Genomic DNA, 19,395 nt, shown 5'->3' on the forward strand with positions numbered 1-19,395 from the left:
GACTCGTTAATGTGATAGAACAGCTGCCAAGTCATCAAACAGGAATGGAAATGAATGATCTCTCGCTGCTGACAAGATGAGAAAAATAACATGTTGACTCTTGGGATTCCCCACCTATGCCATTAGATGTTCAATATTGTGTAAAAAAAATCATCAACACTTATTGAACTGGACATAATTGCATTTTGTGCTCAGGTAATTCATAACAAATCCTGCATATTTTCCCTGTCAGGTCAAAATCTTATAACTCTAACTTTGGTGATGTTCATGTTTTACACTACACAAATTGCAGGACTACATGCTCCTCAGTGGATAAAGAAAATGTTACCACAGTGGGGTGATGGAACACTTTCAAAATCCATTGGGCAAACTAAAAAATACTTGATAGTTGAGATAAAAACAAGCTTGGTTTTCTTAATTCACTGAATTTCACATTTCAGTGATCCAAGGTTTTTACCCAACAACAGCGCTAATGCAGTTCAGTTGAAATAGGAAAAAAAACAACAGAAATGACCTGACAAGAGTTCCTACATACGTTTTCATTCATATACGTCTTTCTTACTGTGTTAATCCCAGGAGCTATGTATAGCAGTTTTGTATTATGTTAAAAGAGGCAGCTAATGAACACAAATATAATGTCACATATTCTCAATATCTCATTTGGTAGAGGGCTTTCATCCAAGTCATCCAAAACAAAACATTTTTTTCCACATTGGAGAGAATTGGACCCTTGAGGTTAGAGCTATGCTGCATTGCTGTACCCCTTGAGCTGCATATATGTTTATATACTGTTTGCGTACTGTTTTTAAAGGACCTGTGTATCAAAGGAGCTCAGAGCCTCCACACTAAGAGCTCATTAGTGGAAGAAGCCGCCAATGAGCTGATCAACATGCTGCTTGAGTTTGACCACAGCCAGAAAGAGGAAGAGGAGAGGATTGTGGCAGAAAGTCGAACTGAGAGCAAGACCATGGAGCACACTGACAGCGATGGTAAACTAACTCTTCCTTTAAGGGTCAAATAGAGTAAGATGGAATAGTTTAGAATAGAAAAAGGTGTATGGCAGCTGGATCACAGAGATGAGTTCAAGATTACGAGACAGTATGACACAGATGCAGGCCTACTAAAAACAGTTTTAACTCCATAGACTGCAATGCACCAGGAAAAAAAGCAATACTAAAGAATAAAAATGGAATTTAGTAGCCCAATATTTTTTTTTTTATTTTCTATTTTAGGGGCTTGTAGCTGTTCACTTATGAAATCCCTCATGACTGTCAGGACAAACAAATGTTCATCTCATCAGTCTTCATCTTAATAGTTTGGGTCCAGCCTCTCATTCTCTGTTGTTTTATAACAACAGAGAATTCGTGGCCTCTGTTGCTGTTTTTTTTTTTTTTTTTTAAATACAAACTATCACACAAATAAGAAAATTGACAGGAATTCCCTACACAAGACTATAAGTGATGAAAGCTCTGAGAACATAATAATTATTCTTATTATTGTTGTTAAATACCAGTCAAATTCATCTGAAGCATTACATCTTCATTGCAAATGTTTCACTCCCCCAGGTGAAGATGAAGGCCGATCTGAAGGTCGTCTATTCTCCAGAAATACCTTGGTCCCTCCAGCCAGTGTTGGCCCCTCTTCTCCCCTGATGAGGAGGAAGAAGAAGAGGGACCTGATGGAGGTGATGGAGGAGGAAGCCCAGGAGCTGCTTTCCCACTTCAACCACCGCAACGTGGAAGCCTTGCTTAGACTGACGCGCAACACCCTGGAGATGCTACGCAAGCGCATCCACACCTCCTCGCTAATGCATTTCCTGGGTATGGCTTGTCCAACTAGCCGGCACATTAAGAGCTGCTTGAAAGCAATGTAAATGTTGTTGAACAATGAAATAAAGTTATATTTTGCTCCTTTTGTAGCAGAAAATTATCTTTAATTACAAGCAGTAGTCAATTTTCTGTGCCAGTATCATATAACAATACTTGATTTTAAAAATTTCTCCAGGCTGTATTTTATTCTGACAGGAAGATTTGACCATATACTCCTCAACCACCTACTCCTACTCCTCATCCACCTCCATCAACTGTTCTAAATTTTGACTTGTGAGATTGATTTTTGTTCCAGCTTGTTCTGAATTATCGAGGTCTAGTGAGCTTTTAAAATATCCATCCTTCAATTACATCATATTGTATCACATAGCATTTTTTTCCCTCCTGTAGGTGAGAATGACTCTCCTAGTCGAGGGATGAGCAGTGGTCAGCAGCCCATCTTCAGAGTCAGTGTGACGCTGTCCATCCCGAACATCACCATGGTTCCAGCCCTGGAGGAGGTCCAACAGGCTCTGAACCGAGCTGTGGAGTGTGTGGTCAGTGTCAGCAAGGGAGTTGGCCAGTGGAGCAAAGAAAGGATCTCTAAGGTGGGTTCTCTTTATCTAATGAGGGAAACCATTAACTTGACAGTAGTGGGTAATGAGCAGTAATAAATGTACTGTAGGCAAAGGGACTGAGAAGGTTATGAGTCCCATCACTGTATGAATATTTTGTCCTGTGGCCGGTCTCCACAAGAGACTAAACCATGGGGAGAAGCAAGAAAATAATCTTTAAGATGTGTCCTGTGACCACCATAAGACTATAAATCATATTTACTAGAAGTATCCCTCAGAAAGGATACCATAACAGTGTCTTGTAATGTTGAGGTGTGGAGGAAATGCATTATATTAAGAGAAGTTATTATTCAGGTTGCTGACTGTGGCTTGGAGCAGTTAATGGAGTTTTTTAGACTGGCTTACAAAGAACCTGTAGGAAAACTTATCCTATCTATAACTGACTGAGGTTTGTTGTTGCTGTCCTACAAAGATGCCCTAGAAAAACTCAATAATTTTAACTTCTCAGGCATTGGAATTGAGAAAAAGGAAGAATACGGATATAGCTGTAATTTCTTTTCTCGGGACTGAAAATTTTGCCGGGATAAAAAGCTTCCAAAGAAGATTGTGTAATATCTGCCAGGATTTCTGAGAGCAGAAGCCTTTAGTGGGATATTTCCTGCGGATAAAAAATACTTTACCTTTTGTCCTTTCGGAGGAAAGTGATTGAATAATTGGAATGTATGTGGATCAAAGAACAGGGTAAACTGCTCCTTCAGGACTTTTCATTGTTTGCAAATAACATTCTTTGAAAGAAAGGCACTTAAAAGTACCTGAAAGTGTAAACAGAATCTCAAAAGACTTTTTTATGTTGAGCCATTCTTAGAGCCATTTGTAATTGGTTCAGCTACAGTAGGTTATCTTTAAGGATTTGTGTTTCTAGTTTAGTTTAGTTTATTAGTTTATTTTAGAGGGACAGTGTATATGAACAGCACTTGTGAAAATATGCCAGAATTTGTATCTATAGTTCCTGGGCAGGCAATATTTAAAAACACAAACATAAACAAGCATTAGGCATGAATGCATAGAAAATACAATTGATGATAAAAGCAGTGAAAATATGCAGAGACAAATATGCATTTTTGCGGTGGCTTTCATGATGCTCTTCACCTCCTTACCGTCTTTTTTTTTTTCTTTTTATATACACTGTACAGTAGAACAATAGAAGAACTCTGAATACTCTGTGAAACAACAGACGGGTCATAAAGTAGTAGTGAGGGTGTTCCATTTACTGTTTTTTCCAGTCGTGAAGGCTGTACAAAGATGCCATTTAGTCCACCTGAAAACATCTTAGGAACCATTTTTTTCCTTTTATGTGTTTTTTCCCTTGTAGAGGAAGATGAGTGAAAGACGTTTGGCAGCCCTGAAACAGGACAGCAGTGAAAGTGAATCAGAGGATGGCAACACAACATACAGGAGCCTGGCTGGTACGAGAGGGCATGAGACCTCTTATCTGTCGAACTACCTACCTATCTATGCACCTGTGTGTTTTGACTTCAGAGTAAAGCAAGTAGTTCTCTCTTTAGTTGCCTTGCTTTCTACCCAGCAGACTAGAGCAGTGATCATCATCCAGTCTAGGGGTAATCAGATCTCTTCATTTCACAGCTCAGCAGAGCAAAGCTGCATCTGGCTAGGAGCAGACAGAGCGACTGATGAATGTGCTGTCAGTCGCTTTGGAAATAGACATTTAAACATCAGATATTTTAATATTTCCCTGAAATCCAACCCATAAAATTTAGGCAGATAGTCCTTGAAGCAGTCACAATGCAGCCTGGCTAGCATGGAGCCAATCCAACACATGCTATATGGATAGAAACTCATGGTCATGATTCAGAGGTCAGATAGTAACCTCTTGTCTCTAGAAAGTCAAATTTTAAGAAGTAAGAAAAAAAAAACATCTTTTTCCAACTGATTGCTATAATTTTATTAGGCTATGAACAGGGTTTTTAGACCTTAGGATCATGAAAACAGTGCAATTCAAATGTTCAATTCAATGGAGGCCCCACAGTCAGACTTGTAAGGCTTTTATGTGACATCAGTGTTTGGCATATTATTCAAAGCCCCTACCAATTTCGGCAGTGTATGAAGAGGGTTCAAAGAAGATGAAGCGTGATTTTATGTGCGGAAAATCATTTCCTCAGGCTATCTCTCTCTTTCTCCCCCATGTGTATGTGTGTGTACAGAGATGAGAGGGAAATTTGGTGAGGCATTTTGCTATCCATGTACAGTTGTTGAGGATACAGATGGAAATTGGAGGGAGATTGTTTCTGGGGTTTATAGCCTTAAAAGTCCCTGCCTGCCCTATTGCTTCACTTCTGCCCAATGACATATTTTTAAAAGTGGAATCAAACAGAAATGTCCATCTTGTCCAACCCAAGATTTTAAGAAGCCTGCCTTATTTATGATGATCTATATACCATTTTATCAGCCATGCACAAGGCATTTAAGTGTGCGGCTTATATGATGGTTTCAGCTGGAGCTGACAGAAACCTAGCTTTATAGACACAATACAATATCCAAAATAGGGCTGGTCGATGGACAGAATCAAATATTATGTTATTTTTGACCCAGTACCTCACAGTCGATGTTATAGGCATAACTACTGGTGCTATTTTGATAAACAATAATCAGTAATTTGGATTACCAAGCAGCAAGAGACAAATATCAGAACAACTAGAACAGTTTGATATTTGAAAACTGCATTTCTTTATTGTAATGTAGCCTTTAAAACCAGGAAAATCATCTTCACAATATTGATATAACATTGTGATATTACCCAGCCCTACTCTAAACCCTACAGCTCTCTGAGCTGTTCTGCATTGTTGGGTAATTAGCTGCAATGGAAGGCTTCCAGTCTGCCACAGCTTGCCCCTCTCCAACCTTTCCTCCATACTCTACTCCTTCCAGATGGCAGCACCTCAGACATTTCAGCATCTGTGATCCAGGCCATTCCCTTTCAAGCCAGAAACTACTACAAAAGTGTGTCGGAGAACAAGGAGATCGCCAAGCTTATTTCTGTTCTAAGCACCTCCATCACCTCCACCAAAAAGGTACTTAGAGCAGAACTTACATGACTTCAGTTGGACAGCTTTGCACAGTGTAAGGAAAATATAATATGCTGGCCATGCAACAATTTTCCAAATAGATTAAAATCTTAATATACTTGTTTTGGGTTTGTTTTAATTCATCCTCGCCTATCTGTTTAAACAGTTACACATTTGCTCATGCCCAATCTAAATATGTGAATTCAAATAGAAGGGTATATACTTTATTTTCTACAATACACACATGGTGGGAATGTATATTAATTCCCTTTACCACATAAAAAGGAATTACCTTGTCATGTCATGCTAAATCTAAATGAACCTCTTTAATATCTATTTCCTGTGTTATTTTATTGTTGCTCAGGAGGTAATGACTGCACTAGAGCGCTTTAGCTGCTACCATCACATATGGAGAAAGGACCGTGAAGACACTATTCAGAGGTAAGGAGTGATTAACTCCACACTGATTTGATTTACTACCTCAAGTGAGAGTCACCACTGAGACCTGAGAGTTTTACTTGCAATATATGCAGCACAGCAGGTTTCTGCCAATGAATGCAGTGCAGATTATGTAGAATTACATGGTGAAGTCATACATCATTGATGCTTTTTTGGTTTGTTTACTCCAGGTTCAGCCAGGGGAGTCCCTTGCTGTCAGAGTTTGAGTCTCAGATCCTTTACTACCGCGACCTGGAGCTGGAAATAAATGCTGAACCAGAGTACATCATAGTAGGAGCTCTGGCTCTGTTTACAGGTGAGATTAAGATGTTAAACTCTCGTGGAATATTGATCCCCACAGCAGGGGTTTGTAAACTTCCCCATCCCTGGACTTAAAGCTGAAATGTAGTTATTTTGCCCTGAAACCCAAGCTTTTTTTTTTTCTTCTGCTAGATATATATATGTAAGATTCTACAGAGTATTCCAGGATAAATTGAATCTGAAGTTGGAGATTAATGCTTTGCCAGAATACTGCCACTGTTAAGAGCTGGCTCTGTTTGGAAGATGTGCTCACTGCTCCACAGATTAACTAACAGATATTATAACTCCCAATGCTATAATGTTAGTCACTGATGTGTCTTTAATCTGGGCCCAGAGATCAATGCTGAGCTTGACTTCTTCAATTTAGTGGCTTTTGCTCTTTGTAAATGTAGTTTTCTGGTTTTTCAGCCAAGTACTGTGAGCTAACACTGTCACTGCTTTCATTCAGTTAAAAGACATTTAAAAAGCAGAATAGCAGGGGCTTATAGTAAAAATTGAAATGGACAGACTAAGGAAATCCAAAAGCCTGCTGTTGAGCTGATATCTTAGTGATCTACAAATACATACATACTTATATAAATTATGTCTTCAGTTTGACAATTCAGCACAAATTCTTTGACCATGACCTACACTTTAACAGCACATCTTATAAACATAAAACTAGCAGTTTTGGCACACACATCCCTTTGTTTCTTTAAGTATACCACTGATAATAGCTTTTGCTTTTGTTGAATGCTGTTTGAAAAGTGAAAATATAAAAGTAATCCACCAACTTCTGCATGTTCATGTCTGTTTTTTTTTTTTTAACCAGCCGACCTGAAGATGTCACTCACTGCTGAAATCAAGAGCTGGATTCTGGACTACGGCCTGTACTGTAATAAAAAGTATCGTTTAGAGATGGAGCAGATCTTTGCTTTTGTAGATGAAGCAGGAAAGAAGCTGAATCGGCAGATCAAAGACCTGGATGACATTCGCATTGCTATGGCAGCACTCAAAGACATCAGAGAGCATCAGATATCTATTGATTTTCAAGTTGGGCCAATAGAGGTACAACAAAATATTAAATGTATTCCTACAATATATGAAAGAATTTTGTTATTTATGAGGGGGATTCAAGCACATGGGTGGTTTCCAGTAGTGTGGTGCGTATATGCTTGGGGGTTTTAGTCATGTAGATGCACATTAAGCATTTCAAAAGTGTTTATAGAAGTTTTTCAGCTGCTTACAGAAATTCATAAAGTACCCTGTTTACGTATCAGTTTGGTTAATGACCAGTACAAGGGTGTACTATCCAATATTTCTGCTTTGTCTTTATAGTAGCTGCCATTGCCTTAGATGGCAGGTGGAAGCTTTAACATCCGCTGCCTTCAAAAACCTCCTCTGTCTTTTACCTGCCCTCAGGAGTCATATGCTATGCTCCATAAATTTGAGCTGTCAGTGGCGAAAGAAGAGGCTGAGAAGGTGGATACACTGCGTTACACCTGGGAGAAGCTGCTGTCCAGGGCCACAGAGGTGCAGAATGAGCTGGTGGCCCTGCAGCCCAACTTCAGAGGAGAGCTGATCAGCAATGTCGAGATCTTCCTGGAGGACTGCCACCACTTCTACCATGACTATGAGAAGGTGGAGGGGCCAAAAAAGAAAACAAGAGTTTACAGCTTAGATAGATCATTGATATTGTTGCAGCATAGCAAGATAGTGATCCATGATGGTAGCCATTGTGAGCCATTGTGGCAAGTTAATGAAACTGTATTGTGATCCGTGGCACCAGTTGTCCAGGTACTCGTGGAGAAAGAGAGTGATCCATGACAGTAACTATGGTGCCATTGTAACAAAACTGTGATATGTCACCTCGTGTGTGTGTGTGCGCGCACTCAGACAACTCTCTGAACCACCACTATTGTGCTAATTTCCCTCCCAGCTATTTATTGTAATTGCAGTGCCTAATTAACACGGCTTGATTAAGACTGTAAATGGTAACTGCTGACATGGCCTACTTTCTCCTCTCTGCTCTAGGATGGCCCCATGGTGGTGGGACTAGCTCCTCAGGATGCCAGTGACAGACTCATCATGTTCCAGGTATTTTACTCATTCTCTCAGAAAGAAATAATTATGTAAATTATTTAATCTGCTGGTAAGTGTGTGATTTAGTTAGATGGGTATGGAGTTTTTTGACCCACATTTTATTGCATTCTACAGTAAGCATCTCAGGAGTATCAATGAAACAATTAATCTGAAAAAAATGGTTGATTTAGGAGCTAATTTTAATTTTGATATGAGATAATCAATATGATCCCATATGTGCTCTTACCAATCTCCTTTCCAGAATCGATTTGACAACCTTTTCAGGAAGTACATCACCTACACTGGTGGAGAGGAGCTGTTTGGACTTCCTGTTACCCAGCATCCTCAGCTGCTGGAAATTAGGAAGCAGTTGACACTGTTGCAGAAGCTGTATGGCCTGTACAACAACGTCATTGAAACAGTCAACGGTTACTACGACATCCTCTGGGCTGACATCCACATCGAGAGAATCAATAATGAGCTACTGGACTTCCAGACCAGGTAAGATGATGGTGCATTTACACATGCATCTTCATTTTGTCCACATATTTCTTTAAAGTAAACTAAGCAGACTAGCTTTTTCAACCTGATCTAAGATGACCCAATGCCAGGCTCAGATTACAAAACTTCAGAAATCCCCAATCCCCCAGTTTGTCTCTGATGTGGGTTTTTTGTCCCTGATCTCAAAAGTTTGTCTGCGATTGGAAAATCATGGCTAAAATCTTGTAGTCTGAGCCTGGCATGAGCTGAGCTCAGCTGAAATGAGCTAAATTGGAACTCAAATGGGTGGTAAGATATGTTGGGAAAGTTCATGTGCCATGAACTGAGCTGAAATTTTTCACATTACTCCAAAGCAGCAATTAAGGCTGGTTGCAGTTTCATATAAAGTCAAACTTGCCATCTTTTATATAAAGAAAAGTAGACAAGCAATAAAGGACGAATAGCAACAAAATTTCCAAATGGGAAATGATTTTTACCATCTGCTCCCACATCATTTCTCTTTATGTCTTTATGTGGAGGTCTTCCCCTGGAGTTATACTGCAGTGTGTTACATAGAGTTGCATGAATGGTCCAAAGAATTTCAATTTCACCATCCTCATCCTCTTTACCTGTGCACTCTGTCCCCTAAAAGGGACTGCACATTGTGCTTGTCTCGCAGGGAAATGGGTGGAAAAACAGGCTTGGAGAATAGGAGGCAAAGGCATTCTGTCCTGAAGAAAAGTCTACTTTTGAAACTGTCTCCACCTTTATCTTATCCTCGCTCCAATGTGTGTGGGCGATGTGTGCAGTGGTCTTGTGCCCTCTTAGCAGTCATACAGAAACAGAAGTGAAGAAGCCAGGCAAAATCCCTGTTGTCTGTTAAATTAAGAAGTACTCATTTGAACCAGGTCTGCTCTCAGCTGATTGGCTTGGTGCACTATTTTTATACATATTATACACGTTATTATAAAATATGATAAGTATTTTTTATGCTAGGTGCATTGGCTCACTGAATGTAGAGGAAACTGCTCATTGACTATTGAAAATCTTTTCACTTCCAGGTGTCGTAAACTGCCACGTGCCCTGAAAGAGTGGCAGGCCTTCCTGGATCTGAAGAAAACCATTGACGATTTCAGTGAGTGCTGCCCCCTGCTGGAGCTCATGACCAATAAGGCCATGATGACCCGCCACTGGAAGAGGATTACTGAGGTGATGATACCACATGCACATTCAGTAAAAAAAACAAAACAAAACACAAAACACAAAACAGTTATTCATTTCCTCTGTAAGGTCTGGTCTTGTTCTGTATGACATGTATTTGCTGTGTTATGTGACCAGGTGACGGGGCATAGCTTCGAGGTGGAGACGGATACATTCAAGCTACGCAACATTATGGAGGCTCCTCTGCTCAAGTGTAAAGAAGAAATTGAGGTAAGAATAATAAGATTTACAACAATATAAAAGATGTTTGAACTTATATAGAACCTCGTGTTTTTTTTTTTTTAATTGAATAATAAGTGAAAATGGAATTGACACCTTTTAAACAAGTGGAAGTTGTGGAAGCCCCACTGGTCAAGACATTATTGAATACTGAAATGCCGATTTATACCTGGTAAACCTTGATCAAATATTTTTGAGGATAGAGAGAGGTCTGTTGTACCTTGCCCCAAATATTGTAATATAAAGACTTCTTTCAGTAATCATGACCAGTGATCTACAAATGCCATCCAGTGTCCACTCTAAAATTGATCATAGATCATAAAATGTGTGACTTTATAGGAGAGGGTTATGCAATATGCCTTTATGTCACTTTCACAATGAAGTACTAATCCTCCAATAAGATGTTTAGGTTTTTGCACAAGATAAATGTGTGGTTGGACTCTAGCAGGCATTTCCATGCGTATCTTTAAATCAGCCATGGACATGTTTATAGTGAGGTGGTGGGGTTTTACTCTGTCATTTAAATCTAGCAGACGTGTTTATAGAGTTCTGCAAATCACTGAATGCTGGTCTGATTTAATGTTGCAGTGATTATAATGGTCATGAAGTAAATAAAAAAAAAATGCTGATACTGGTGCTGATGGTGACTATATTGATAAAGATAGGTGAAGCTTTTTCTTAATTGATTGAGTTAATCTTAATTTCCTCCATTATGGCCCTATTGCATCTTCATTCATTAGTCACTGCATTTCTGTATTTGTATCTATATTTACAGTGTTATCTGAGTGTGTGGTAAAAAGGATGGGTATGATGAAGATGATAAGGATGAGGATTTAATAATTTTGTTTTTGTTTGTTTTAAATTTTATTTTTAAATGGCATTGATGCAGCTGTTTGATGCTACTGCCATCAGTACCATTGTTGTTCTGACAACTTTTGGCTCTTTCTTCTTCAGGACATCTGCATTAGTGCGGTGAAAGAGCGGGACATTGAGCAGAAACTGAAGCAGGTGATTGCTGAATGGGACAACAAGACTTTTACATTTGCCAACTTCAAGACCCGTGGAGAGCTTCTCCTGAGAGGAGACAGCACATCAGAAATCATTACCAGCATGGAGGACAGCCTGATGATGTTGGGGTCTCTGATGAGCAACAGGTGTGTAAATAATGGACACTATCAGGGTTGTAATAAGGACCGTGAGATTGAAATGTGTCAGAGCACCATCCAAACTAATTTTGTTGATGGTGTCCATCCCTAGGCTGTGTTTTGTCCCCATGGATGGTGTTTTTTGTCTTTTGAAGTAGCTTTCCATTCCCAAAGAGGCCTTATTTGTAGTGTCTCCACTGAGCAACAAGAGCACTGCACCATCAAGAGGGAAGCATAATGAAATGACAGAGTATTACGAGTTGACAGCTCAGTCTTGATATCAAGCAGTATTGTTCTGTGTGTTCCAGTGTCCTCCTTTAGGTTAAGTCTTTGTAAAGTTGCATAGAGGACTTAAATTACTCTTTGTACTTTCTACTATTTGTCTCTACATTCACAGTTATGTCAAAAATGATAACTGATGTTTATGCTAATTGGTGGTTGTAATTTTGTAGGATGTTTGAGGCTCAATATTTCAGACTGGACGATATGCATTGTTTTGGTGAAACAGGAAAGCTGTTCTCATGGTAATAGTAGTAGCAACACTGTATTTGTCCATTGTTGTAAATTCCTCCATCACAGAAACAATGAAGCAATGCAAGAGAGAATACCAAGCACAAACAAGGCTTACCTAAACTACAGCAGAACATACATATACTGGACCATCCATGTGTATACTAAGCAGGCACACATAAATCTATTATGGCTCTTCTTCAGCAGTTTCATCACACAGGGAACCAGTGAGCGTTTGAGCCTCTGCAGACATCTTAGGGGAGGATGAACAAGCCAAAACAGCTTTACCATGATTTTAAAAAATCATTGCAAATATTCCAGAATTAATGGGTGTAACTGGCAGTATTGACTTGAGCACATTCAGAATTACAAAAATACTGACAATATAGCATCTTTTCACAAACATGGAAAACTTTTTTTTTTTTCTTAGCTTTCTTATAAATCAAATAATAGGTTAAATTACAGAATCAGTGACAGTATTATTTTACTGTTGCAAATGCAGTTTATTTGATGAAACTATCCATATTACATTGATTAAACTAAAATTGCTGGATCACTCATCTCTGAGTTTTTCCTCTCATGTCCCTGTGACTAAGATGGTCAAATAAAGCTGATTACTGTTGTTAAGTACCACCACTCTGACAGACTTGCTAATGCACATGTGGTCAGTTTAACTGCACACCAGAGTAGATTAGGCAATGAGCATCTCTCAGACTGGATTGGACTCTTGGGGGTTTTCTGAGGCAGACTGAGGAAGGATGGAGTGAAATACCTTGTGCACAGCAGTCATACAAGCTGTCATTTCGGTCAGATAATGGCTGTTAAATTGGGTAAAGCTCATACTTTGAGACACTCGCAAATATGGTAATTGTTATTTGATACAACCTTATAAAACATTATAGTCATGTGTATGTCATACTGTAAGGATATATGTTGATGTACCTCCTTCCACAGGTACAACACCCCATTTAAGGCTCAGATACAGAAGTGGGTGCAGAATCTGTCCAACACAACTGATATCATAGAGAACTGGATGACGGTCCAGAACCTCTGGATCTACCTGGAGGCTGTGTTTGTTGGGGGAGATATCGCTAAACAGCTCCCGAAGGTACGCTACAATACAATACTCTTTGGGGGGAAATTGGAATTATATGCATAGCATCCCAAAATAGAAAAATATTTTGCAATCAAAATATAAAACCACACGTTTCCACCTTTTTTTGTAATGATATGATCCATTTTCACTTACTGTATTTTTGCTGTTCATTTATAGAAAATGGTTCATGAGCTTTTGTCTAAGGCAAACTATTGATCATATAGTAAACACACCCATGAACAGTTACGGCAGCTTGACTTTTGGCAAAAGCAAGTGGCATAAACAGCCATGAATTTATGAGTGATTAACAAACAAACCTTCCTCAGGAAGCGAAGCGCTTCTCTAACATCGACAAGTCATGGGTGAAAATCATGACGCGAGCCCATGAGATGCCCAACGTGGTACAGTCGTGTGTTGGAGACGAGACCATGGGACAGCTGCTTCCTCACCTCCTCGAACAGCTGGAGATCTGCCAGAAGTCACTTACAGGGTGAGGTGGAAGTCCTGCAATATCCAAACTGCCCTCACTCTAGCCAAGAGAAATCATGCGATACATAAATGAAGTAAGATTATATGAGCGGATGTTCCTGTGCAAAGTACATCAGCAAGTAATGAAGGATGGAGGTAGGAAAAGGGGATATATGAAAAAGAAAATCTGAAATACATACACCTGAATACACCTGAATTTAGTGCAACATAAATATAGTGTGTACAAAAACGTATTTTTTTTTTTTTTTTTTTTTGTGAAATTTATCTCTAAACACAGTTTGCTTCAGAGGTAAAGAGGATATTTTCCCCTACCTTTTGGATCTTATACTGTCACTTTTTTATATTGTCAAGTTCACAAAAACGTACATAAACATGACAATATTTTCATAGGCAAAGTATGGAATTTATTGCACACTAGGAGGCTTGTAGGTGGATTTAATCATAAATCTACATAGATAAGTTAATACATTTGTGGGGAAATCAATTAACAAACCTCTTAGTCTGCAATTAATTTCTTGGACTTAATCTATGCATTATTCTTGCATACATCAGCACCTTGGAAGGTACGTGCTGCTGTGCACAGAGCAGTTGGAAAATTTCATAAAAATGTATTTCTTGGAGGAACATTTCAACTGTAGCAAAAGAATGACTTGATGCTCATGAACTTTTTTGTTCATCAGCACAAAACTACACCTCACCTACAGTGAGCAGGAAGAGTAAAAACGTTGGAACTTATATAATATATATTATATAATTATAGGATAATTCACTGTAGTGGATAACATTGTGTTTATTGTGCTATCAAACAGCTACCTGGAGAAGAAGCGCCTGCTGTTCCCTCGTTTCTTCTTTGTGTCTGACCCTGCCCTGCTGGAGATCCTGGGCCAGGCCTCCGACTCCCACACCATCCAGGCCCACCTGCTCAATGTCTTCGACAACATTAAGTGTGTCCGCTTCCATGACAAGGTGCATTCTTCATGGTTCTGCTCAGTGTGTACTTGTTTGTCTTATTCATTCAACGTCTGACAGATCAACATCACGCAACTGACACTCCAAGTCCAACAAAAACATCTTTGATGGGACACACAACATGCTGGAAAAATAGAGTTAGAACAAAATAAAATATAACATAGAATTTCATTAACTAATCCGTTATGTATGATGATAATGAAAATCTCTCCAATATGTATGAAATATAGTGTAGAATAATAATTTTAATCAATAAACCATGTCACCTTTCTCAGATGTACGACCGCATCTTGGCGATATCATCACGGGAGGGGGAGACTGTGCAGCTGGAGCGTCCCGTTACAGCAGAGGGAAATGTGGAGGTGTGGCTCAACGCCCTGCTGAAGGAATCACAGAGGTCTCTGCACCTGGTGATCCGCCAGGCTGCCCTCGCTATCCAAGACTCCGGCTTCCAACTCATTGACTTCCTCGACTCCTTCCCCGCTCAGGTTGGTCAGCCACAGTCAGATTTTGATAATTATTCTCTTGAAAACTTTCAAAACTTGTGATATAGAATGTTCTGTTCCTGAAGCTATTGCTGTACTTGTCGCCCCTAGGTTGTCTTGTGCAGGTATATTTGAAAATTGGTATGCTGTCCACAGAATCATATTGAATAAATCAACATCATCAGATATCTGATTTCTTGGATTGTCAATTTACATTCCAAGATCATTTTTTATTCCAAACTCAAGGCCCTTGTTTCAGCCCGTTTCCATTCCAAGGACATCAAATACTGACTCACTTTGTCATGTCCTTCTGCATCTGATACAGACTCAAAATGCACCCATTAAGGCACCCTTTTGGGTCAGTGTTAGATGCAGGCAGTGGTGACGTAGTATAAAGAAGGAGAAAGTCTGGCTAGGGAGGCAGCAGGTGGATAGTTGGTGTAAAAGCCACAGGACCTTGAAGCGAGTTTGATTCACATCTTGCTTTTGGAGCAAGACTGTGTCGTGTGTGATTGAGACCATGTCCAGCTTCCATGTTGGTGCCATTATTATGCCTAAACCTAACCGTATGTAAACCTAACCACATGACTTAAGAAATGAGAAAGACTGGTGTGTCCCCTTTGGTGTCCGAATCAGATGTGACAAAGCGTCAGTATTTGACACCCTGGGGATGAGAATGCATTGCTGGTTTAGTGTCCAACAAGACATAAAGAAGTTTTTTATTGTTTGATTTTCAACACCATGACCAGGCTAAATCTACTCCAGTAAAACTATCACCACAATTTCAAACTCAGAAATGTCATAACGTTTTGTAATACCCAAATATCTCCATACTTGCTCCCAGGTGGGCTTGTTGGGTGTCCAGATGATTTGGACGAGAGACGCTGAGGAAGCTCTGACCAACGCTCGCTATGACCGTCGCATCATGGCCAAGACCAACCAGCTCTTCCTGGATCTGCTCAACACACTGATTGACATGACAACAAGGGACCTGGGGGCTGTGGAAAGGACCAAGTATGAGACCCTCATCACTATCCATGTCCATCAGAGGGACATATTTGATGACCTGGTGAGTAGAATAATAAAATGCTACTTTGTTGTTGCTGCTTTGGTGTCACCTCCTGTCAGACAAGCTGAATTATCCAAAAACTATGTCCCACTTCCCTTACACAGATTTTTATTAGTTGACAATGGCACATGCTGAGCACGCTTAGATTAAAGGATTTTCTTTCTCTTTCATTTGATTGAGTGAAATGATAACAAGAACATTGCTACATTCTGTGTATAAAGTCTTTCCACTGCGATGACAAACAGCACAACAGATCTCTTGAAGCACCTGGTTAAGCAGCACTGAACCGCATTAGAAGATGCATGCTGTGTTGTCTACACAAGGCTAGCTTTTTTACAGTTTTGAAGTGAAATCACCCTGAAAAGAGGGTTCATATTCAACACCTGCCATCTATGTGATAATGTGGTTGGCAGGTGTTGGTAGGTAAGGTTCTGCTCAGGTTTAGACCCAATTCGAATCTCCAATCACAAAATCAAATGCTGTTTCACAAAGGGAAATAACATTTGTCATTGTGGCACCTCAGAGGGATTCACAGCTTTTACACATTGACAAACGGTCAGCTGTTAAATCTACTTAAGGATGGAGATGGTGAGTTGGTGAGCACAGCTCCCCTCATCTGCATAGAGTCAGTTCTGTTTTACAATAGCACTCTAAGCTTTGTTTTAATGGCATCCGAGTGACACTGATACCTAGAGAAAAGGCCGTCTTTGAAGTCTTCCCTCCAGGCACAGTAAATTGCCTCCCTGGTCTCAAAGGTGCAGAGGACCTTATTGTGAAGGTGCTTTTTGTCAGTATTATTTGATTCCCTCGAACTTTGCCTCTACCGTTCTGACACTGATTTATTCCTTATATTCATTTATTCTTCTTCCTTCATCTCTTCCTTTGCCAATCTTTTTCACATATCCTGTCTTTTCTGCTCTTGTCCTGTTCTTTTTTCACCCCCTTGTTTGCTGTCCACTTCACCTCACTGCTCCTCCTTCATACCTCTTCATACCTTCTTCAATACCTCCTGTTGTTTGTCCTGTCTCCCATTTTCTCTCCTTCCTTTCATCTCCATTTTTAAATTTCCATCCCATCCTGTTTTTTTCTTCTTCATATTCCACCTTCTTCTGCTTGTTTTTTTGTCTATCCTCTTTCTTTGCAATGCCTCACTTTCACCTCATGGCCTTTCACCTGCCTTCTTTCATCCTCCCTTCCCATCATCCCCCTCTCCCTTCTTTCCTTGTTAATGTTACCTCCCCATCACCTGATGCCCCCATCCTTCCTCTCATGACCCCCACCACTCCACAACCTGGCCTGTTAACCTTCTTTCTCTCCTCCTGCATGCATCCCTCACCACAAATCTGTCTTGTATCCCTCTATGCCTTCTTTCAACTCTTTCTTCTCTCTTGCCTATTTTCTATTTCTGTTTCCCACCCTTTTTCATTCTCTCCCTGCAGTGCCGGCTACATGTCAAAAGCCCCAGTGACTTTGAGTGGCTGAAGCAGTGCCGTTTCTACTTCAGTGAGGACTCGGACAAGATGATCATCAACATCACAGACGTGGGTTTTGTCTACCAGAATGAGTTCCTGGGCTGCACTGACAGGCTTGTTATTACACCACTGACTGACAGGTAGACATCTATACATGACGAGACACACTCACATTCCATGCATGTGCACATATACACGCTCAAAGAGTTAAAATAGCAGGGCATTTCCTTTAGCTGTGCTCCCCAGCTAGTCATCATGACAGGAAGAGGAGCTCACACACATGAAACTATAATTTGACACATCACTGGACACAAGTCATTACAGCTGAACCATATGGATAAACAGCAACAAAAATCATATTATGATTATTCTGACATATTGTGTTTGTTCTATGATTGAGGATTTTATTGGACATTTTTTTTCATCATCATTTTCATTTACACGCACACACACACAAACACACACAAACAAAAAAACACCATTATCTTGGTAAAGACCACAGTAAGAATCACATCATCCACAAACAGCATACAAAAAAGTAGAAAAACAGGATTCTCCTGGAAAAAAAAAGCAAAAATAAAAGCAAAATGTCATCTACGTAAATGATTCGGAGCAAAAGTCAGATGTTTACTCAAAACTTGTTTCATTGCAAGTGGTTTGCATGTATTTTTTAGTGTGTTTTTTTCAAATCTAAGGTGCATATTCTAAGCCTGCAATGCCTTTTTGCACATTACAGTGGGTTCGCTCTCTGCATTTTACCTTTATCATACCATCGCAGTTTCTGTGATTTTGATATGGCACCTGGCCATTCTGCAATTTTGATAATATTTCGAGTAATTGTTGAGCGTTGTTCTGTGTTTTTGTGCTCCAGACAACAGCAACAAGGTAGCTCTTGAAACAGCTTCAGATATTGCTGACTGATGTGTTCGAATGTGGAGTAGTGATAGTGCAGTGGCAGAATGAGAGGGAGTGTATGTTGGTGTGTGTGAGAAAGAAGCAGTGGAAGTGGGAAGAGGAAATTTGAGAGGAGTAACTGTGTACACTTTTGCTCAGTGGCCGTCACCTCTGTCACTGACAGGTATGGTAGAGAGAACGAGAGAGAGCTGGGACAAGCGAAAAATTGAAGGGGAAGTAGCAAGAAAGAGAATTAGACACAGAGGGACAGAGACAGAAAGGTCCAACAAGAACCTCACAGATAAAGAAAGAAAAAGATGAGAAGAGACAGAGAGAAAAAAAGATGAGGAGGGACAGGGAAAGAGAGAGATGTGAAGAGACAGTGGCAGGGAGCTACCAGCGGACATCAGACAGCAGCTCCCCAGAGAAGTGGCATACTGGCCTTATGGCCGCAGGCACCAAGACAGCCCTGACTTTCTGACTGCCTTCAATCCCTGCCTGCAACACTATCTGATTCATTCCTTCCCCCTAGCATGTGCTCTGTTGCTTTTGCTCTCCATCACTGCCTCTCTTTATTCGCTTTCATGCTCTTTGTTCTTCAGTCTATCTGTCATTGCATCAGATCTGATGAAAATGAATGAAAGTGGAACTAGTGCCACATGGGTGTCAAGGGTAAAATAACAGTTACCAAAGGCTTAGTTTTGGGAGATGCAAGGTTTTTATTTATCAACAACGGTCAATTTGGTCTGTATTCTCTGAGGAAATACATCAAGTTTGCAAAACCTTAGGGTTTACCAGGATGTTTGACTGTAACAAGCAGGGAGTCCATCCTTCAGCCAGAGGGTGGGGTTAATGTCCCAGTGCCCAGTATTCTCCCTGCTGAAGTGTCCTTGAGCAAGACATTGTAACTCCACCAGCTCCAGGGAGGTTGTTCTGTAGCTGACCTCTGACTTGCCTATGGAGGAGGACAAGTGTAAAGAGAATTTTCCAGTGCGGACTGATAAAATCTCACATTGTTATTTTTATTGCATGATGAACCAAACAAATGGAAAAATGCTTT

At 40.1% G+C, this 19,395-nt stretch overlaps 1 protein-coding gene across 1 annotated transcript in view; it reads left to right on the forward strand.

The window, feature by feature from the left end:
• Positions 1-19,395, forward strand: part of dnah5 (dynein, axonemal, heavy chain 5) — a 125,059-nt gene that overhangs the window by 20,859 nt on the left and 84,805 nt on the right. Inside the window, exons 20-39 of the mRNA XM_030072103.1 lie at positions 812-989; positions 1,578-1,820; positions 2,220-2,416; positions 3,756-3,849; positions 5,345-5,472; positions 5,831-5,907; positions 6,096-6,220; positions 7,037-7,272; positions 7,627-7,845; positions 8,239-8,301; positions 8,549-8,787; positions 9,828-9,975; positions 10,105-10,197; positions 11,161-11,360; positions 12,816-12,969; positions 13,284-13,447; positions 14,256-14,412; positions 14,691-14,903; positions 15,745-15,969; positions 17,409-17,581. Of these exons, the coding sequence (XP_029927963.1) occupies positions 812-989; positions 1,578-1,820; positions 2,220-2,416; positions 3,756-3,849; positions 5,345-5,472; positions 5,831-5,907; positions 6,096-6,220; positions 7,037-7,272; positions 7,627-7,845; positions 8,239-8,301; positions 8,549-8,787; positions 9,828-9,975; positions 10,105-10,197; positions 11,161-11,360; positions 12,816-12,969; positions 13,284-13,447; positions 14,256-14,412; positions 14,691-14,903; positions 15,745-15,969; positions 17,409-17,581 (3,326 nt within the window). The remainder of the gene's footprint in view (positions 1-811; positions 990-1,577; positions 1,821-2,219; positions 2,417-3,755; positions 3,850-5,344; positions 5,473-5,830; positions 5,908-6,095; positions 6,221-7,036; positions 7,273-7,626; positions 7,846-8,238; positions 8,302-8,548; positions 8,788-9,827; positions 9,976-10,104; positions 10,198-11,160; positions 11,361-12,815; positions 12,970-13,283; positions 13,448-14,255; positions 14,413-14,690; positions 14,904-15,744; positions 15,970-17,408; positions 17,582-19,395) is intronic.

This window comes from Myripristis murdjan, chromosome 16 (genome assembly GCF_902150065.1).
Source record: "Myripristis murdjan chromosome 16, fMyrMur1.1, whole genome shotgun sequence".
Taxonomy (NCBI): Eukaryota; Metazoa; Chordata; class Actinopteri; order Holocentriformes; family Holocentridae; genus Myripristis; species Myripristis murdjan.